At 36.6% G+C, this 20,893-nt stretch overlaps 1 protein-coding gene and 1 pseudogene across 2 annotated transcripts in view; both read right to left on the minus strand.

The window, feature by feature from the left end:
• Window positions 1-20,893, minus strand: part of NAPB (NSF attachment protein beta) — a 37,663-nt gene that overhangs the window by 3,222 nt on the left and 13,548 nt on the right. Inside the window, exons 2-10 of one of the 2 annotated variants that reach the window (XM_006911450.3) lie at window positions 17,851-17,930; window positions 16,126-16,242; window positions 14,182-14,228; window positions 13,951-14,028; window positions 7,397-7,452; window positions 7,147-7,231; window positions 2,003-2,107; window positions 1,145-1,213; window positions 725-775 (exon numbers count right to left, since the gene is read on the minus strand). In XM_006911450.3, the coding sequence (XP_006911512.1) occupies window positions 725-775; window positions 1,145-1,213; window positions 2,003-2,107; window positions 7,147-7,231; window positions 7,397-7,452; window positions 13,951-14,028; window positions 14,182-14,228; window positions 16,126-16,242; window positions 17,851-17,930 (688 nt within the window). The remainder of the gene's footprint in view (window positions 1-724; window positions 776-1,144; window positions 1,214-2,002; window positions 2,108-7,146; window positions 7,232-7,396; window positions 7,453-13,950; window positions 14,029-14,181; window positions 14,229-16,125; window positions 16,243-17,850; window positions 17,931-20,893) is intronic. The other variant, XM_015588997.2, reaches the window with a different exon arrangement.
• Window positions 11,198-13,593, minus strand: LOC112479383 (annotated as a pseudogene).

Here is a 20,893-nt window from a genome sequence, read left to right on the forward strand (position 1 = left end):
ACGACAAAAACTCCTAATAACTTTATAATTGGAAGAAGACCACAGTTAATGTGGCAAAGGAAAGTAAGCCTTGTATAAAAATTAGAAGGGAACATGAAAAATTAATACTATTCCAATATTCATTGAACATGAAAAAAGTAGTTGCAGAGGCAGGGTGTGTGGAAGCAGAATTCCTTTAACTCATTCTAACATATTACCAAAGAACGACATTTCGTTAGGATGAAAATGGGTTTTGTAGCAAAAGTGAAACAGGAAAACATTCCATACCACTATTGCTTCAAAGCCATGATGAATATATTAACAGAGGATACTGAGAAATTTGCTTGATTCTAAGCATAAGATGGGAAAACAGAAGAATGATGAATATAAAGAAAAAAATCTTCCACTGCTTTGTTTTTATATTTTAAATTGCATTTAACTGATTTCACTTTACACTTATATACGAAGCAGATTATTTTCAAAAGAAAACATTCAAATAACAAATTGTAACAGTATGTGATTTTCTCTCTTGAATTTGCCTGACAGCTAAATTCACCATGGCTGATAGAACTGTCTAATTGTATAGGTTTGTAAGATATATAAAACATGACCTTTGGAAAATATAACTTTGATATACTGGAAGAATGTTCAAATAAATGTTCAGCATTTCCACAATGAAAAGAAAAATAAGTTCCTGTAATGTAAGCCTTCAACGAATATACTACATCACAAAGACATAACTTACTGCTTCAGTGTAAGCTTCACTGTTCTGTTCTTCATGAGCTTCTAGAAGTTTCTAGTAACATAAAAAAATTAGTCTGGTAGGCTAAAAAGTTCCATCTATGAATAAAGACACTTTAAATACAGAAATATCCTTAGTATCAAATTAACTGATATTGCTAAATACTTTACAAAATTGGAGAAATATTCAAATACAAGTAAAAAATTATCCCGTCATGGATCCAGTTTTGTACTAACATTTCTGAATTGCCTGCTTCAGAACTCAATACTATGCTCTGACTCTTAGTGGCATTTGAGGCCTATTACACAAAAGCAGGAAAGTACTAAAGTTCTTCAGTAGACCTCAAAGAATTAAAACTTCACTTTATATCTAATCCTACCTGACAACAAAGGCTTTTATCTTCAAATTTCTAATATTACTTACTTTCAATAATTTACATTCTCTTGAATCAGTAAATGCTGGAAACATTTCCTCATATTTCTCAAGAGCAAGCTGAAAGAGAAAAAAACACTTGTTAATGTCTGACTCATTAAACCAGGAAACAAAATGTCAAACATTCTATTAAGTTCAGTAAGATTCATCTATAAAATATGTCATTAAATGGAACATCAAAATCAACACAGGAATCTTATTTATTTTGATTTTCAATTTCAGTTAAGAATAAATCTCTAAAATAATTTTTCTTAATTAGATTGCTGTAGAGAAGACATCATGAACCAAATCAAATTCTTAAAAATTCAAAGACCAGGTATCTGTTTTCATCCATTAAATATATTCCTTAACACTGTCCAGATTCCGGTTAGACCATTGCTCAAGGATGGAGGGAAGAATGCTCTTCCTCTTAGTGGCTTTAATTATGCTCTTCCAACTCCAGACATTGACATCAACAAGGCAACCCAAGTATCTGTCTCTTGTCTTACCACTTTCACTTCACTCTTCACTTTCTCCCCGATCCTCTTTCCAATTCCATTTGAGTTTTTTTAAAAAGGGAAGCTATTCTACTTTTACTGTCCCCACTCTTGGCCCCCTAATTTAAGGCAAAACTACTTCAGGAAACATGGCTACCAGGGAACTTTAAGAGAACAGCTTTGGCAGTTGTTACACAATTATAGCTAGCTGGAACACACATCATAGTATTATTATTTTCAATGTACTCAGTTTAGTCTTGCTATTAAAGTATATCACCCAAACGAAGTGACAGCAAGAACGACAGGGTGCCTGAGTGAGGCCTGCTCTCATGGGTAATATATATCAGAAAATTAGTGCTGAAGGACTCCTTACCTTGGCATTTAACTCATCGACTATGAAGTGACAGAGAGCTGCTTTAAAGAAGTAATCCTTTGCGCTGTACTTCAACAGAGGATTATCCATGGTGTTTGCCCCAACCTAAGCACAGAAAATGAATCAGGTTTAAAAGGTTTGCCTTTTTATATTAGGCAACCTAGTTCTTTTTCTTTCCTACCTCCCTGACTTGGAATACAAAAAGCCAGCAACCTATAGAAGCTAGTGGATGCAGCAAATCAAAAAAAATCAAAATACAAAAGCTGGCTGTCTCTAGCCAAAGGACTAGCAGAAGGGCAGCCTAGCAAGACAGAAAATGTTCAAGTAATAACTGTTCTACTCTAGCCAAACACCACTGGAAAACTGTGGCCCTACCCTGACTCAGATCATCAAAGGCCAAAGAGGAAACCAAGACATCCATTCTCTCAAGTATGCAAAGAGGAACTCAACATTTCTGCCAAGGTGGCTTGCTTCAGAGAAGGCCAAGGAGGGGGCTAAGCCTTCATCTCTGCCAGTTAGTAATGGACCCACCCTCTACCCCTGCCACTGAGGCAGTGGAGACCACAGGGGTTCCACCTCTTTGAAGCAGGAACCAGTTCTCATCTCCCAGCAGGTATGGTTTCAGAAGAGGCCTAGTGGGGGATTTAGACTTTCACCATCATCTGGTGGTAACAAGGACAACTCTGGCACAGCATTGGTGGAGAGCGAGCAGGAGCTGGAATGGAATAAAGGCCTCCCCACAGACATCAATGAAGGCCAAGTGGGGAGTCTGAACTTCTACCTCCACCTGGAATTAATGAGGCAACATACCCTTTACTCGGCCAGAGCACTGTCACAAAATTAGATGACAGAGAAGGTTTAAGTAAGATCCAATGTCATAACGTAATGTGAAAATGTTCAACATTCAATCGAAACTTACTTGCCATACCCAAAATGGGGAAGATCTCAAGCTAAATGAAAAAAGACAACTAACAGATGGCAGCTCTGAGATGGTAGAAATGTTAGAATTATCTAACAAAGATTTTGAAGGAGCCCTCATAAAAATGCTTCAATTAGCAATATAAAAACACTTGAAAGTAAAAAACTGAAATTATCAACAAAGAAAAAGGAATTCACAGCAAAAAATCCCAGAAGACATAAAAAAGAGCCAAATGAAAATTTAAGAACTGAAATATACAAAAATCCACATAAAAAGTGGATGGACTCAACAACAGAATGGATGGATGGAGGAAAGAATCAACGAACTGATGCTAGAACATAGAACATTAGAAGTTATTCAGTCTGAACAACAGAGAGAAGAGAAACTGGAAAAAAAAAAAAAAAGTGAAACCCAGCAAAGCTATATTTAGAGTCGAAGGACAGATAAAGAGCTTCCCAGACAAAAATAAGCTAAAGGAATTTATCAACACCAAGCCACTATTACAGAAAATGTTGGAGGGACGTCTTTAAGAAGAAAAAACCATGTATCAAAATCATGAATAAAAATGATAATAACTACATATCTATCAATGACTACGCCAAATAGAAAAGAATAAGTACTCCAACCAAAGGATAGGTAACTGACTGGATAAGAAAACAAGATCCCTACATATGCTGTCTACAAGAGACTCACTTCAAATTAAAAAACACACAGAGACTAAAAGGAAGGGGATGGAAAAAGATATTGCCTTGATGGACCTAGAGAGTATTGCACTAAATGAAGTAAATCAGATAGAGAAAGACAAATACCACATGATTTCACGTACATGCAGAATATAAAGAATAAAATAATAACAAAAATGGAAACACTCATAGATATAAAGAATATTTTGAGGGCTACTAGAAAGGAAGGGGGTTGGGGAATGGTGAAAAAGGGTGAAGAGATTAAGAAACACAAATTTATAGTTATGAAATAGTCATGGAGATATGGAAAACAGTCAACAATGTTGTAATAAATATGTAAGGGGAAGAGGGGTACTAGATTTCATGGAGTGATCACTTGGTGAATTATATAGATCTCTAATCACAATGCTGTACAACTGAAACTAATATATTATTGAATTTCAACTATAATTGAAAAAACCTCATTGAATTGTACAATGTAAATATAAGCAACTGTCTATTATATTTCAATAAAGCTGGAGAAAAAAAGAAAAAATATGATTGAAAAATCAGGGACCTATGTGACTATGAAATAAAACCTAACACTGGGGTCCTCAGAGTTCTGGAAGGGGAGAAGAAAAAGAGAGGGGCTGAATATGTACTTGAATAAATAATGGCTAAAATCCCCCCAAATTTGGCAAGAAACATAAACCTACAAAGTCAAGTTTAGTGAAACTCAAACAGGATAAAGGCAAAGATATCCATGCCAATCTACATAAACTTCTAAAAGAATGGCAAAAGGACATTCACTAAATAGAAAGGAAACAATAAAGAAGGACATCAGGAAGGAAGAACACAGCCAAGAATATATGAGTGAATACAATGAGCTCTTTTTTTGAGTTTTCTAAATTATGTTTGATGGTTGAAACAAAAATTATAATACTGACTGATGTGGTTCTAAAAGTATGTAAAGAAAATATTTAAGATAATTACATATTGAATAGGGAGGGTTAAGGAGATAAGACAGTAAGGTAAGATTTCTATAGTTCACTAGAACTGATAAAAGTCACCCACCAGAAGGCAGGAAAAAGAACAATGAAAAATAGCATAAACATAAAACAAAAAAATGGCAAACGTAAGCCCTAAAACATCAATAATTACAATAAATGTGCTCTAAATATGCCATTAAAAGATGGATTGGCAAAAGTGAATTAAAAAGCATGACCTAACTATATGCCATAAGAAACTCACTTCAATTATGATACATACAGGCAGGTTGAAAGAAAAAAGATGCACAACGATATATAAACATTAATCAAATGAAAGCAGGAGAGGCTATATTAATATAAAATAAAATGGACTTCGGAGCAAAGAAAATTACTAGAGAGTGACATTATATAATGATAAAAGGGTCAACCCACCAAGAAGACAAAACAATCCTAAATATGTATGTAGCAAACAACAGAACTGCAAAAGATGTGAAACAAAGACTGAGAGATGTGAAAAGAGAGATAGACAAATGTAAAATTATAGTTGGAGACATCCCAACTCTTTCTATGAGGCCAGTATTATCTTGCTACCAAAACCAGACAAAAACATCACAAGAAAAGAAAATTAAAGGTCAATATACCTTATGACTAGAAATGCAAAATATTTAACAAAATATGAGTAAACTAATTCTGGCAACTTACAAAAAGGATTACATACCATGACTATACAGTAAAGGATTAATTTTGTACATAGAAAATACTAAGGAATCCAGAAACCAAGTTCAGCAAGGCTACAGTATATAAAACTAGCAGTTAACAATCTGAAAAAGAAATTAAGAAAACAATTCTGTTTACAATAGCAAAGAGAATAAAATACTTAGGAGTGTATTTAACCAAAGAAGTATAAAACTTGCATGCTGAAAACTATGAAACATTGCTGGACAAAATTAAAATCTAAATAAATGGAAAGGCACCCTGTGTTCAGACTATAAGACTTAATGTTAAGATGGTAATGATTTCCAAATTGGTCTACAGATTCAGTGCAATTCCCATCAAAATCCCAGCTGGTTTCTTAGCAGAGACTGACAAACTCATCTTAAAATTCATATGGAAATGCGAGGAACCACAAATAGCCAAAACAGTCTGGAAAAAGAACAAAGTTGGAGTACTCACACTTTTCAATTTCAAAACTTACTACAAAGCTAAAGTAATAAAACTGTGTGATACTGGCATAAACACAGACATATAGGTCAATGAAAAATGAAAGAGAGAAATAAATCTTTGCGTATCGGTCAAATAGTTTTCAACAGGGTGCCAAGACCATTCAATGGCAAAGAACAGTATATTCAACAAACAGTGGTGGGAACACTGGAAATCCACAGGCTAAAAGAATGCAGAGGAACCCTTAACTACCACCATATACAAAAATTAACTCAAAATAGATCAAAGACCTAAACCTAAGAGCTAAAACTATAAAACTCTTAGGGGAAAAGCTTCATGACCTTGGGTTTGGCAATTTCTTAGATATCACATGAAAAACATTGGCAAGAAAAGAAAAAAGAAACAGAAAAATTGGACTTAATCGAGGTTTAAAACTTTGTGCATCAAAGGACACTAATAATAGTAAAAAGGCAACCCAGAGAATGAGAGCAAATATTTGCAAATCACTTATCTGATAAGGGATTAATATTCAGAATATATAAAGAACTCCTGAAACTCAATACCAAACAACAAACAACCTAATTCAAAACTGAGTAAAGAAACTGAATAGACATTTCTCCAAGGAAGATATATGAATGGCCAACAAGCACATAAAAAGATACTCAACATCACTAATCGTTAAGGAAATGAAAATCAAAAACTATTTCACACTCATTAAGGTGGTTATTATTATTAAAAAAAAAAAGAATAAATATTGGTGAGGATGTGGAAGAACTGGAACCCTTGTACACTGCTGGTGAGATGGTATAATGGTGTGCCTACTGTAGAAAACAATTTGGCATTTAAAAAACGGACTTGCCACATGAACTGGCAATCCAAATCCTATGTACATAACCAAGAGAACTGCAAACATACCCCCACAAAAACTTGAACACAACAATCATGATAGCCCCAAAGTGAAAACAACCTAAATGTTCATCAATTGATAATCTTTTTTGAATAAACTGGAATATTACTCAGCTATGAAAATGAGGTATCAATACATGCTACGATATAAATGGACCTTGAAAAAATTATGCTGTGTGAAAGAAGCCAGTCACAAAAGGCCACATATTGTATGACTCCATATACATTAAAGGCCTAGAATAAGGAAATCCTTTCAGACAGACAATAGATGGTGGTTTCTAGGGACTGGGAGGAGAGGAGAATGGGGCCTCTTTTTGGGATGATAAAAATGTTTTGGAATTAGGTAATGGTGACAATTACACAACTTTGTGAATGTACTAAATACCATTGACACGGTACTCCTTAAAAGGAAGAATTACATAAGGTGTGAACTACATCTCGATAAAAAGAAAATTTAAATAAAAAGTTTTTAAGAGTAACTTCTACCAGAGACAACATTGGCCTCACCTGCTCATAGATCTCAATGGCTTTCTGGTACTGCTCAAGCTGGGCGGCATATGCTGCCACCTTCAGCAGACACTTGTTAGCTGAACTGAAATGAAGAACCAGAGCAAAGTTAAGTAACAAACTGACAGAAAAATAAGATACTTTCATTTGGTACAGTCCAATACACTCATAAAGTATAGTGAAGCTCTAAAGTGTCTTTTATGACACTTAACAAAACTCATTTAATTATAAAAAGGAAAATAATACTTGCCTGTTGGATTCTTCTCCTTTGTAATAATCAGCTGATTGTTCATAATGTGCAATAGCCTGAAAATACACATATTTCATTCAAACTACTTGTTTGGAGAACTGCATTTAAATATTACATTTGTATAGGTATTTTCTTCTAAATAAACCTATCCCAATGTCAAAATCTTTTACAACTTGGCCTATTTTCTTTAGGGAACACAAAAGTACATGCGCCTCTGGAAGCCTGGTGGCAGAATGCTCCCTATACATCAAAACTTAGTTCTTCCCCTCCCCTATGACACCATTTCCCCAGCCTACGCCGCAATAGGGTAGCCATGAGACCTGTTCTTTCCAATGAAATATAAAGACATGCTGTGAATTACTTCCAGGGTTGGTCTATACATTGACTTTGCATCCTTCTCCAGGCTTTCCTTTCCCTTTCTCATGAGCTAGAATGGCAATGGCCAAGTCTAGAATGACACTGGAAACCACAAGTGGAAGATGGCAGAACTTTTGCCAGCTTGGTTCCTAAATAATTACAAAGGGCAGAACGTACCCCAACCCCCATGCCCCCACCACTGCCAAACCCAGGGCAACTACACTCGATTGTTATTTTACAGAAATATGAAGCCTTATTACATTTTAGATTAATGGTTTGCTACATCAGGACAGACTATCCTCACTAATATCATAAGCGTCATCTAAAATGTGGTGCTGAATTAACAATCAAATGGAGAGAAAACAGAGGGTACAGGCTGGAAAGCCATAAGCCCTTGTCCTGCCGTGGCATTAAGATTTAGAGAAATCAAGTACGTGACAACTTAGAAGGCAAAACAGATGGTGTTTTGCTGGAAACTCCATGGAAAGGTCTATGGAAAGAACAAGATGATAGTGTGTACTGTTGTTTTCAGCAAGGTTTTCTAAGAAAAAAGAACTCTGGAAAGAATTAATCAATTTGTATGTAATTATGAAAGGAAACGAAGTCCAGAGATATGGCCTCATAAGATTGTTAAGGCCAATGGTTTCTGTACCCTAATGGCAAGAGGTAAGTCTGAACATTTTAAATTATGGATCTGGCAAACTTTTCTCTAATAGGCTAGATAATAAATACTTCAGGCTTTGTGAGCTATATAATCTGCTATCACTACTAAGTTTTCCTGTGGTAGCACAAAAGCAGCCACGGATGATGCATAAGTGAATGAGTGAATAAGTGGCTGTACACAAATAAACTTTATTTATGGACAATGAAATTTCAACTTCATGCAATTTTTATGTGTCATGAGTGTTTTCCCCTCTAATGATTAAAAAATGTGAAAAATATTCTTAGTTTGCAGGCATTAATAAACAGCTGGTGGATTTGCAGACTCCTGCTTTATATTTCAAGGTTTTTCCAGTAAACCTAAAAGAGGGAGCTAGCATTATGCAAAAATCAGATTACAAGTGCTGCCCATAAGTTCAGTGGGTTCAAGGCAGCCCTAATGAGTTAAGGGAGAGGCCCAGGGACAACAAATAAAATATAACAGCTTAGGAACTGGTGTTAGGAAACCACTTTGGTGTGGTTATGGGTACAAGGTGCTGACTGGAAGCAAACAGACCTGGCCCATAAAGCCTTTGGTCCCCCTTCCTGAAGGTGATAAGGGTGATGACCAAGAAAGCAGAGCCATCTCTGAAGCCATAGACTAAAGGGGACAGAGTCAACATTAGCCTTGTATGGACTGCAGTTCTGTGACAAAAATGGATGGTTCATGGAAAATAAGATACTTCTGTGTTTGAATAATTATGTTTTGGATCTATTTATTTCAGCTACTTAGCCTACCCAACTAATATGCACCCTGCTCCAATAAATTTTCTCAGTCTTATTTATAATAGGAAAAAAAATTAAGTGGTTAAAAATGGGCTACTGTGCTATGATTAAAAGTAATGAACAGAAAGTTCAATATGCAAAATTCTTCATGAAATACTAAAGCCATTAAAGAACAAATACACTATAGTCCTTTTTTTTACAAATATATAGACACACCCAGAAAACATCTGCTGGAATATATTTCTCTGGAGCACATTTCAGAGCTATCACCTACACACATGTGGGATTATGTAATGAATGCACATCTTCTCCCACTAAAATGTACGCCCTGTGAAGGCAGGTCTCATGATGATTTTGCTCACCGTTATGTCCCTGGGCCTAATATAAGGCCTATCATACAGTAGGTACTCAATAAATAGATGCTAAGTGAATGAATGCAAACTGCATTGCAAATGAAGGTCCCCTATTAAACTACTGCCCATATCTTGATTAGTCTGAAATAGCCAGGAAAGAAAAGTTTTTCACTGAATTTATGATTAAAAATAACCTTCTTTAAACTGTCCTCATTCTCTCAAGTTTTTAGCACTAGTTTTCATCACAATAAATAGATAATGTATAAGAAACATAACCAAATCTTTTTGTAAAGAATATCAGATTATATAACCTCTTTCCAGGGAGAAAATGCAGCTAGCTACTTTCTTCCTAGTTTTCACAGCACCAGAATTCAATGAATAAGGTTGGGTTGAACCACATGTAACTGCTATTTTGGAAGCTAAAAAAAAAAAAATGGCTGAATATTGACAACTTGGTTTAACCTAATACTTATTAAATAATGGTACTGGTTGATCAAAATATTATAACTATAATCTGCAGCTAGATTTACCACAGTAAAAGAAAAAATTTAAATTTAGTTTGAATAATGCTAATTAAACCAATAATCGAAAATCACGGTTTTCCCAAGTTTTGACAGAGACTAAAGTTGAAAGGAAAGCTTATCTACTGGTTTAGAGTTTCAGAGAAAAGAGGTTGGCCACAGGTTATCTTTGATGTTCACACCTATGTTGGAATTTTAACGTGTAGTGAAATTTATCAGGGAAGACCCTTACATATAGAAATCAGCCTGCTGTTATCTTATAGTTCCCAGGACAATAATAAATATGAGAAGTAGAACACAGCAACCAATTACAAAAGCACACTTAATAATAAATCCAGACAGGAAAACCAGCTGATTATCCTATTATTTAAGAGGTGGGTCACAATATTCCTTCTTGGGAAGCCTGGGTAAGTGGCACAATGCCAGAGAATAGATGGATCCTGAAAAGAGACAAGGCTCTCTAGAACTGCATCCATCATTAAAGCAAATACAATTTCCAGGGTTCAAACTTAAAGAGTCCACTTTGTAGGTAAAATATCCTTAAATAGCCTTAAGGTGGGATCAATTCTTTTAGAACATATACCTGGAGACAGGACCTAACAGGAAACTGCCATAGACACCTATCCTACATTGTAACGAATAGTATTAAACTATGTTCTCCAGGGACTGAAAACAGAAATGAGTCATAGTTCCTCCGGGTCGTTTAAAAAGGACTCTATTATTTGGCTCAGTGTTTTTTTCCCCATGAAATCAAAGAAGTAAGTAAGTTTATTAAGCTTTACATTTTATTTTTCGCTAGCTAAAATCTGTAAATGAATCAGAGAACATACAGTGGCTAGCATTAAAAAGAAATTCACTTGTAATAAATCAGATATAAAGTACTTTGGTGTAACTCATTTTTTCAAATTTAAACTTCATACACTACCAATCAAAATCTCCTGAGTACAACCAGGAATGTGAAGGCAGTGATGTTTCTAATAGAAAATGATTTTTCTAACATAAGAAGCCAAACATCCGTGAACATGACAAGCTAACCCTGTGTGTGTTGAGTAATATTCTTAAACTGCTTTTGAAAGAACACATCACACAAATGAAAAAAGATGCTACCTACTGGCCAACTCTCAGAATGGCAGGAACACCAGCAGTAGAGAGTATTGGGGGTGATTTTAGAAGCTGCCATGACAAATTGATTTTTTTTTTTTTTTTGAGGCTTGTGTTTTACTCGTGGCCTGTCAGCCTCCCTCCTGCCTCATGAGGAGGTAGGAGGAGCGGGGTAGATGGGGAGGGCAGAGGGGCTAGGATGGGGCTGACGGCAGCTGTCCTTTGTAGATGTATTCTAGGGCAGTGGCAATGGTGGCATGTCCAGCTCGATGCTCCGAGCCCATTTTTCCACATCCCTATTTCCTTAGTGCTTGGTTGAAGTTCTCCACTATTCCGATCCATTGGCCTATCTGCTTGGAAAACTGGGCAGCCTGAAACTGCAAGGTCTTCACTTCATGGTCCAGCTTTCTCTGGTTCATGTAGGCCTGGGCCACACCCACATTGAGGTGATTCACCAAAGCTTTGGTCAGGCAGGTCGCTGCAGTGATAGCCTCTTGCCTTCTTTTTTCCTGTAGCTCCTTGCGTTCATTCTGCTGGGCCTGGTATTCCTTTAGCAGGTGGGACAGCATGGTCGCTAAGGGCTGGGGCCTGGGTGCTGGGGCCTGGGCAAGCCCGGCCCCCTCTGATTCCCATCATCGATTTTTTAAAAAAGGAAAACGAGAGTATGCCATAGATCATTTTATCCACCCTCTATTTTAAGGAGACTCATGTGATAAAGTGATCGCCTGAGGCCATGCCCTGGCAGCAGAGATGGCACAGCAGAGGATACTCTTCTGACCACTATGGATAAGGGGCTGATGTAGTAGCATTGGCTGGAAAGATGCTCTGCACACAAATGCTCATCCTCCCAAGACTGAGTCCACCTCAATAATGACAGTGAGAAGTGCTGAGACTCAAGAGCTCTGAGGACAATGCTCATAGAAATTGCTCACAGGTTGGATGTGGAGAAAGAAAAAAGGCAAGGATGCCTGTAGTTCGTAGGGGAACATCAGGGTGGGAGGGAGGGCAAGATCAGAAGTCAGTTTCAAACATGCTGGATTTGAGACGATACTGGGTATAACTAGAGAGGTTGGCAGACATGGAGATACAGGAATCTGTAGCTTAGAAAGAGGTCTGGGCTGCAGACAGATTTGCAAGTCACTGGGATACAGATGCTGAGCGAGTGCAAAAAGAGGTACCAAGAGAGTGAGTACAGGCTGAGAGAAGACAAGGACCCAACTCCAGTGCACCCTATACTAGAGGGTGAGAAGAGAAGGAACCAATTAAGGAGTGAGGAAGAGATTACGCAGTAGGTGGCCAGAGAACCAGGTGGACACTGTGTTCTAGAAGCCAAGGGAAGAAGTAAAACAAAGGAGAGGAAGAGTGACAACTGTTCAATGCTGCAACAAGCACAGAAACTGCTCACAGCCATTCAGATAAGATGCAACTGTAATCTCTCAAAGCATGCTTAGTGGTCATTAGTCTGACAATAATTAGCAATGATCTCCTCCTTCACTAATGTTTCTCTTTCTGATTCACACCTGTTATCTTCCACAGTACTCAGGGCAGTTTTATATTACATTTGTCTCCTGTCCAAATTGAGCCTCCGAAGTCTGGCAAATGTGTTTTCCTCTCACCAAGATACACTCCAGCCTTACTGGTGATTCCCTGACTGAGAAGACAGCAGGAGACAGGAGAAATCTCAGTGCTGGAGCCAGCTTTGCATCAGCTCCACTGAGTAATCCTAGGTAGTGGTAACTGTTTTGAGTCCTAGTTGCCATACCCATAAAGGGGCCTCAGTATTATAAAGCTGAAACGTGCTAAACTTCATGGCATGCCACCAAAGACAAAACCTGGAAAACAGTAAATGCTCAATAAGTGTTTCTTCTTTCCTCTTTTCTTTTGCTACTAGAGGCATTCCTCTTTTATTGCATTTCATTGATACTGCATTTCATCAACATTGAAGCAACACCCTTCACCAGCAAAGATAATGACTCACTGAAGGCTCAGATGATGGTTAGCATTTTTTAGTAATAAAATGTTTAATTAAGGTATGTACATTTATTTTATAGACATTACATTTAATAGACTACAGTAAGTCCTTACTTAACGTTGTCAATAGGTTCTGCCACCTTAAGTGAATGACACAATAAAACCAATTTTACCATAGCCCAACTAATATACACAAGAGTTGTTCTGACATTACCTCATCAACACGTTACCTCATCAATGTTATAATGAAATGACTTTGAATGAATGATGTTATTCTAGGATGTGCTGTATAAATAAACATAGCTTTTATATGCTCTGGGAAACTAAAAAATTTGTGACTCACTTTTTTGCAATATTCATCTTATTGTGGTGGTCTAGAACTAAAACTGCAATATATCTGAGGTATGTCTTATAAACCAGTTTAGAAAGCCAGACTTGAGTGAATCAGATGTGTGGCATGTTGGTGTTCACCTACCTTCTTCCCCAGGGTCAAGGCCTGAAGATAAAGGTGTGCAAATGCCCACAGTACTTAAGCTTCCATCACAGGGCCGCAGAGGCCTCAGCAAAAGAGATGAAGATTCTCCTGACATGAATCACACAGAGTGGAAACAGCGAGTAAATCTTAACTAGCTCTTGTCTCAGACACTCAACTATAGGAAAACAGCCCATCTTACTCCTTAGCTGTCAGGCCCCTAAAACCTCCATGTGAAGCTATGTATAATCACTATACTACACTCAACTCAACTCCGCTGGAAGAAGAAAGGGCTCCTTCTCTTCAACTACCTGCTTCACACTAAGTTTATGAAAAACTGAATCCACTGCTTACCTTCTCAATGTCTACAAGTTCAGTTTCATAAATCTCAGCAATGGTAATGTGGTGCTTGGCTGCGATTGTAAACCTTCCCTGAGGGAAAACAAAAAATAGAGTCACATTCCTGTTTTACCTATTTTAACATCAATGAGTTTGGAAACAGGATTAAAAAAAAAAAAAAGAATACAACTCTAAGCCATGTTAAGGAGTCCAGACCACAGCCGCTCAAGCAAGGCAATGTCTTACCATGTCTGTGTAAATGTCGATGGCTGCATTTAAGCAGTTGATAGCCTCTGAAGCGCAGGCATTTAAGAAAAACAATGAAAAATCCATTCAGTCAAAGAGAGTTCAGGTGAGCTGATCTTCCTGGCTGCTACCAAAATGTTAAGGAGGTCCCATTTGGGGCAAAGGGTGGGTGGGTTAGTTAATGAGGATCAAACACAAATCACACCCAAGTCCAGATCCCTCAGTGTGCTCTGTCCATAGCAGTAGTAGTGCAACTTAAGGAATTGGAGCTGGAGTGGTATTGGCTCAGTTACTCTTAACTTGACAGTGAGGACTTCATCCAGGAAAAAGACTGAATTGTAAAGACAACAAACGGGGATTGACATCAACACTGATCAACTACATTTGCTAAAACACAAATGTAAATGTATTCTTCAGTGATATTATGTGTGTGTGTGTGTATATATCTATATCTATATCTATAGATCTACAGATATATACCCATATATAGATCTATATCTATATCTATACATCTAGATATATAGATATAGATATTCATTTTGGAAGACAGTACTTCACAAGAAAGATGACTTCAAGAGACTCATGTAGCCAAAATTAAAAGCACTTGAAATTCCTGTTCAGACAACTCCTAAGCAAAGTCAACATTCTGTAAAATGTTAAAGATGCTAACTTTAGGTATACTAACATATATACAAAAGGAAGAAAAAAATCTAATAAGTGACAGTGCTAATAAAATATATTAATTTTCTAAAACAGTGAGCCAATACATTTCTTATCACAAAATGGTGGTGTTTATAATTCCAGCATATGTGTAACAGCTCCATGTTTATTGCTTTTGGTTTAAAAGAGGCAGCAGAGTAAAAAGGCCTGACTAAAGAATTATAAAGTAGATAACAAAAATTATTTAAAAGCGATTTCTTCCTAAGCTACATAAGAAATGTGGATTCACTGTTACAGTTTTAAAAGTGCTGCCTATAATCTGACTCAAACCCACTCTTAGTATTTGATACGCTTTTCATTCCAGTATTTCTAGATGCATTCCTATGCGCAGATATTTTTTTAAAATGAATTTGAGATCTCAATTCTCATGTGTTTCTTTACTTACCAAGTGAACATTTACCAGGTCACTGAAGAGTCTCTAAAACCAGGAAAAAATGCAATGTCTCTATCATAGTCTAAAATATCGATGTATTTACAACTTTACTATTCTCATCTTACTGCTCATTTAGGCCATGTTAAGTCTTTTACTTTTGGAAATAAACTGTGATTAATCTCTATACAAAAGCCTTTGAAATATCTTATCTCTGTATGATATAGTCATAAGATCTGGGATTTCTATGTTAAAATGAACTGCTGAAAGAAAAAAAGACTCCATTGCTACCAGTGCATATATGAGAAGGAAGAAATTAATGCTTTTAATCACTAAGTGTGCACTTTTCTAACTAAAAAAGAAATAATATCTGCAAAATACCCAAGTTCATTCTTTCCTCATAACAAACTTTGAGAAACACTTTAAAAAATCAGATGAATACTGTGTGAATAAGTTGTTTTTAATTAGCAGATATTACAATCTCCCATAAATTAGGTCTTAAAATATTTAGGAATGAGGGAACAGCAGCGTTGCCTTTAATAAGCAACATACATATTCATAAAACTAGGACATAAGAAGTCTTAGATAAAATTAAAGCTAATTTCCAAAAATTCTCCAAAATACAATAATTGCAATATAAATGGAGTTTAAGAAAATTGTGTTGACCAACTAAACAGTAAGGATAAATTTAATATATCTTCTCCTCATTAAAGCTCCAAATGATTAAAGAAAAATTCCTAAAGTTATCGAAATTTCTATTATCTCAAATTATGAAAAATTATTTTTACCAGGACTCAAAAAGTCCAGCAGTGAAACTTGTGAAAAAGGTATGCCTAAACAGAGGTGCGTCTTACCTTGAGGGTCTGCCTTTTTGTAAGCATTCCCAGCATCCACAAAGCTGGTAGCAGAATCGTGTTTGCTCTGAAGCTGCATATGGAGCTTGGCTGCCTGACAAAATGCATTTCCTGCAGCTGAGGAAGATAAATTACTACAATTAAACACAGAGGAACAAGTATCCCCAAAGAACGGCCCATGCCCTAAGTGCTAGACCTGCTCCTAGAAATCCCCATCCTAATGAAAAGCATTCCAGTCGGAAGCACATGTAAATGTGATCAAGTGCATCTTAGGTGTACATAAAAATATCCAGAATCAAGTCAAACAGTGATAAAAGCTTCTCTCAATCACAGGAGACCTCCCAAGTGGCCACTGAGCAATAAGCCTCATTCAATAGCAACAGTCTAGTCCCAGGCTGTTCAGTTCTGTTCCCTAGAGTATACTAAACATTAGCTGGCAGATTCAAGCTACTAATGTTTCAAGAAAAGTAAAACACTGAGGCCCATCTGTTTTACAGTGTTCATTGGACTTAGCTGTGACTGTTGAAGAAATTGCTAATGAATGCTTTGTGGACAAAATAAGTTTCTCAAAGAGTGAAAATTAGGCCTATAATTTCGAAATTCAAAGTTTTTTCTTAAGTTTATGACAAAATCTGACTGAAATTTACATGAGGTTTAATTTGTCTGTATCCCACTTAGCCGAACTTATACACTTCCCTGCAGAATCACAGATGGGTTTGGTTACGGGGTGCTGCCCAAGTCTCCATTGGGACACAGCACAACATGAAAGATTTTTGCAGAAAATTTTTTCAGAAAAGGTTTTGGAGTAGGGACCATGAATTACAGAGTAGCAAAAAAGAATGAGGGAAGGAATCCCTAGCAGAGGAGTTCCTAGCATGACAAAGGAACAAATGCTTGAAGGGCTGGAACTAGGTCAATGACAAGCCCATGCTGCCCAGGAGGAGGAATGAAAGTGCAGGTGCAGGAGACATCAACACTGAAGATGCTGTCAGGCTAGTTCAGGAAGGCTTTAATGTTAACATGAGGAACCTGGACGAGGAGGAATCTACATCATGGGTTACTCAGTTCAGAGAGAGTACCGTGGCCATGCCTCAAAAACTGAGCACCATAGACTGGAGAGCACAAAAGCCTCTGCAAACACAGTTCAGGAAGATCTGGAATAGGGAAGTCAATACTAACAGGAAAGGAGGGGAAGAATTTGTTCTACTAGTAAAAGCACAATTAAGAATATCACAAAACCTTTGGTATTAAAAAAATTTTTCAGAATTGTTCTGTGTAAGGAATGGGTCGAAGTTCTCAACCAATTTTAGGAAAAGAAAAGCAGGCATTTCTATTTATCCTACTTGTTTTCATTGTGTTTTACTACAACTTTCATTTTTTATGGCAATGAATTTACTTGAGCACATTAGGAAGAAGCAAAAATGACTCTTCTTAATTGCAAGTAATTTTAACTCTTTTTAATTACTTTGTGCCTACTGTATGAGGCAGTTTATAGAAACTAGAACAAATCCAGTCTCTGTTTAAATTTTATGTAATGATTTCCACTTCATTTACTAAATCAAGGTCTTTTATTCTCAGTCCACAGTAGCCACTATTTATTCAGTGCTTACATCTGTCTCAGGGCCAATAGTCTTATTCTCTAAGGGGACAACAGACAGTCATTTCCTCCTTCAAAATAATTTTAAAGTTATCTGCCTGAAAAGCAAACAAAAACTGTATACATACCACTCCAATTTTTAGCCATCTTGAACATATTTGCAGCTCTAGTATACATTTCACAAGCCTCTTCTATTCTTGTATTTCCTCTAGAAAAATTAAAAAAATAAGATTAAATTTAACTATAACAACCATCCACGTCCCTAAGCCTCCTTCCCTCAAATAATAAATATTTAACGAGCACATACACTATGTGCTAGATAAGCAGTACAGAATCTAAACAGCTGCTCAAAGAGGATACTCTTATTCTCGTTTTCCAGATGAGGAAACTAAGGCATACAAAAGTAACTAGCCCAAGGTCACACAGCAAGGATGCCACAGAACTGAAACTCAAATACAGATGTGGTTGACCTCAGAAGCTTCACTCTTAACCAGAGTCCTTCCCATGCATGAAAACTAAGTTTATATCGGTCTGAGAAATCAGAAGTACATTTTTCAAAGATTAAAACTGGAAGGATAAAGACATCTTTACCCTGTTAATATCCAAGAGTTTAGCACTATGTTTATTTAGACTTAAAAATAAGAACAAAACCTGAAGAAAGAGCATATAAAAAAGCACTACGCCGTTCCATGGCTATATTATCTGTCAGCTCTGGCAAGGAACAAGCCCTTCCCTAGTGTGGAAGGGGCAGAGAAAAAACAGTTGATTTTTACCGGCCCGGTGGCAAAACTGAGGTTGAGCTGCAACCCAAACCCTCATATCCTCCGAGACTGAACACTGCAGATCCCCAGGGGATTCTGAGCAAACGCTACCCAAACTGTTACTAACACTGACAGGGACTGAAACTGAGAGTAATGAGCATGATAAAACATCTACAAGGGGAAAAAAAGGCATTATTAAGGCTTTATATAAAGTAGGGATCCAAGAGGCTTAGACACCATCTACTAGAAACCAAAAGAAGAGCGACTTCTTTGCAATAGGTTAAAGACATTTATATAATAAATCTTCTTTCTTGGAAAAAAGCAGAATACATTTCCATTAATGCTCAGGCACAGAAATAGTCCATTAAACACCACGAACAACCAAGGTGACAAGGCAGCTCAGAAAGAAAGAGAAAAATCTCCAGGAAATAAGCTTCCACACATAGAAATACGCAATTTAAATGACAGAGAATTCAGGATGGTACTTCTGAAAAACTCAGAGAGTTCTGAAATGAGTCATATCAACAATTTCAGAAATTGAAAAAACAACTAGATGAGCAGAGCAAGGAGACTGAAACCCTCAAAAGGGACCAATGAGAACTTCTGGAGAAGAAGAACACACAGCAAGAGTTGAAAAATGAAATAGCAAGCTTGGGAAATTGAGTCGACCAAATAGAGGAAAGGATCGGTGATATCAAGACAGAAATCTAGAAATACACCAGAATGAAAAAGAGAAAAACTGAAAACTGAAAAATAATGAAAGAGAAATTCAAGAACTAGCTGATACCATCAGGAGAGAAAGCTTAAGAAAAATGGGCATTATTGAAGGCAAGGAAAAGGAGCAGGGACTAGAAAGCATTTTCAGACAAATAGCTGATGAGAATTTCCCAAATCTAAGGAATGAGCTGGAGCTTGGAATTCAAGAAGCCAACAGAACACCCAATTACCTCAACCCCAAAAGGCCTTCACCAAGACACACTGCATTCAAATGATCAAAAATCAACAAGAAAGACAAAAGACATACAAAAATTGAGGAAATTCTCCTCTACAAGGCTTGCACTACAGGAAATACTGAAAGAGGTCAGCTTACCTAAAACAAAATGACAGAAAAAACAAAAACAAAAACCATAATTAGGAATAAACTGACTACCAAGCAAATAAAAGCAAAGGAGTGCAACTCCTACTAAGAACATGGCCTTATAAGCTTAAATAATAAGAAGAGAATTGCCATTACAAGATAGTAATGAATGTTCAGCATATATAGGGACAAATTGAGATAGAAATGACTGAAAAGAGGATTCAAAGATTCAAATTTGCAAAGAGGAATGGAGATAAGGCACGTGCAGAAGAAAATGGACAGCTGTATATATATAATTATCCTTTACATATCCATAATGGTAACCACACACCAAAGATTCAGAACCGAAGCATATAACATAAAACAAGAAAAACCAGAGGGAAAATCCATAAAAGCCAACCAGAATCAAGAAAATAGAAACAGAAGGACAAGAAAGCAATGGAAACACCGAGCTAACAGAAAGCAAAAGATAAAATGGTTATAAGAAGACCTCATATTTCAATAATCAACCTAAAGTTAAATGGAATGAAGTCACCAATAAAAAGGCACAGAGTCGCAGAATGGATCCAAAAACAAAACTCAACCATATGCTGCCTCCAGGAGACACATCTCAGCTCTAAAGACAAATATAGACTCAAAGTGAAAGGGTAGAAAATGATATTTCAAGAAAATGGCATTTGGAGAAAAGCGGGAATAGTGGTACTAATATAAGACAAAATAGACATCAAATAAAAAAAGTAAAGAAAGATACTGAGGGACATTTCATAATGATAAAGGGAATCATGCACCAAGAAGACATAACACTTATTAATATCTATGCTCCCAATCAGGGAGCCCTGAAATATGTAAAGCAATTACTAACAAAACTAAAGGGAGAAACAGATCAAAACACTATCATAGTAGGGGACCTAAACACCCCACTGTTGGATTTGGACAGTTCATCCAAACAGAAAATCAATAAGGAAATAACATCTTTAAATGACACATTAAACCAACTGGACATAATTGACATTTACAGAGCCTTCCATTCCCAAACAGTTGCTTTAACATTCTTCTCTAGTGCGCATGGAACATTCTTAAAGATTGACCACATAGAAATGAATGGGATCCAAAACTTACCTAATTGAGTGCTTCATATGGAAAAAAATTAACTAATTTTTATGAGTCAGCAAATTAAAGGGTACAGATAATAGAAGAAAATTCCCATTACGTTATACAGAAAACAATCCTCCGAAATGTGGAGGTTTCTATTGAGAAATCAGTTGACAGTCTTATGAGAGCTTCCTTGTAGGTAACTAACTGCTTTTCTCTTGCTGTTTTTCAGAATCTCTC

Source organism: Pteropus alecto, unplaced genomic scaffold, assembly GCF_000325575.1.
Source record: "Pteropus alecto unplaced genomic scaffold, ASM32557v1 scaffold124, whole genome shotgun sequence".
Taxonomy (NCBI): Eukaryota; Metazoa; Chordata; class Mammalia; order Chiroptera; family Pteropodidae; genus Pteropus; species Pteropus alecto.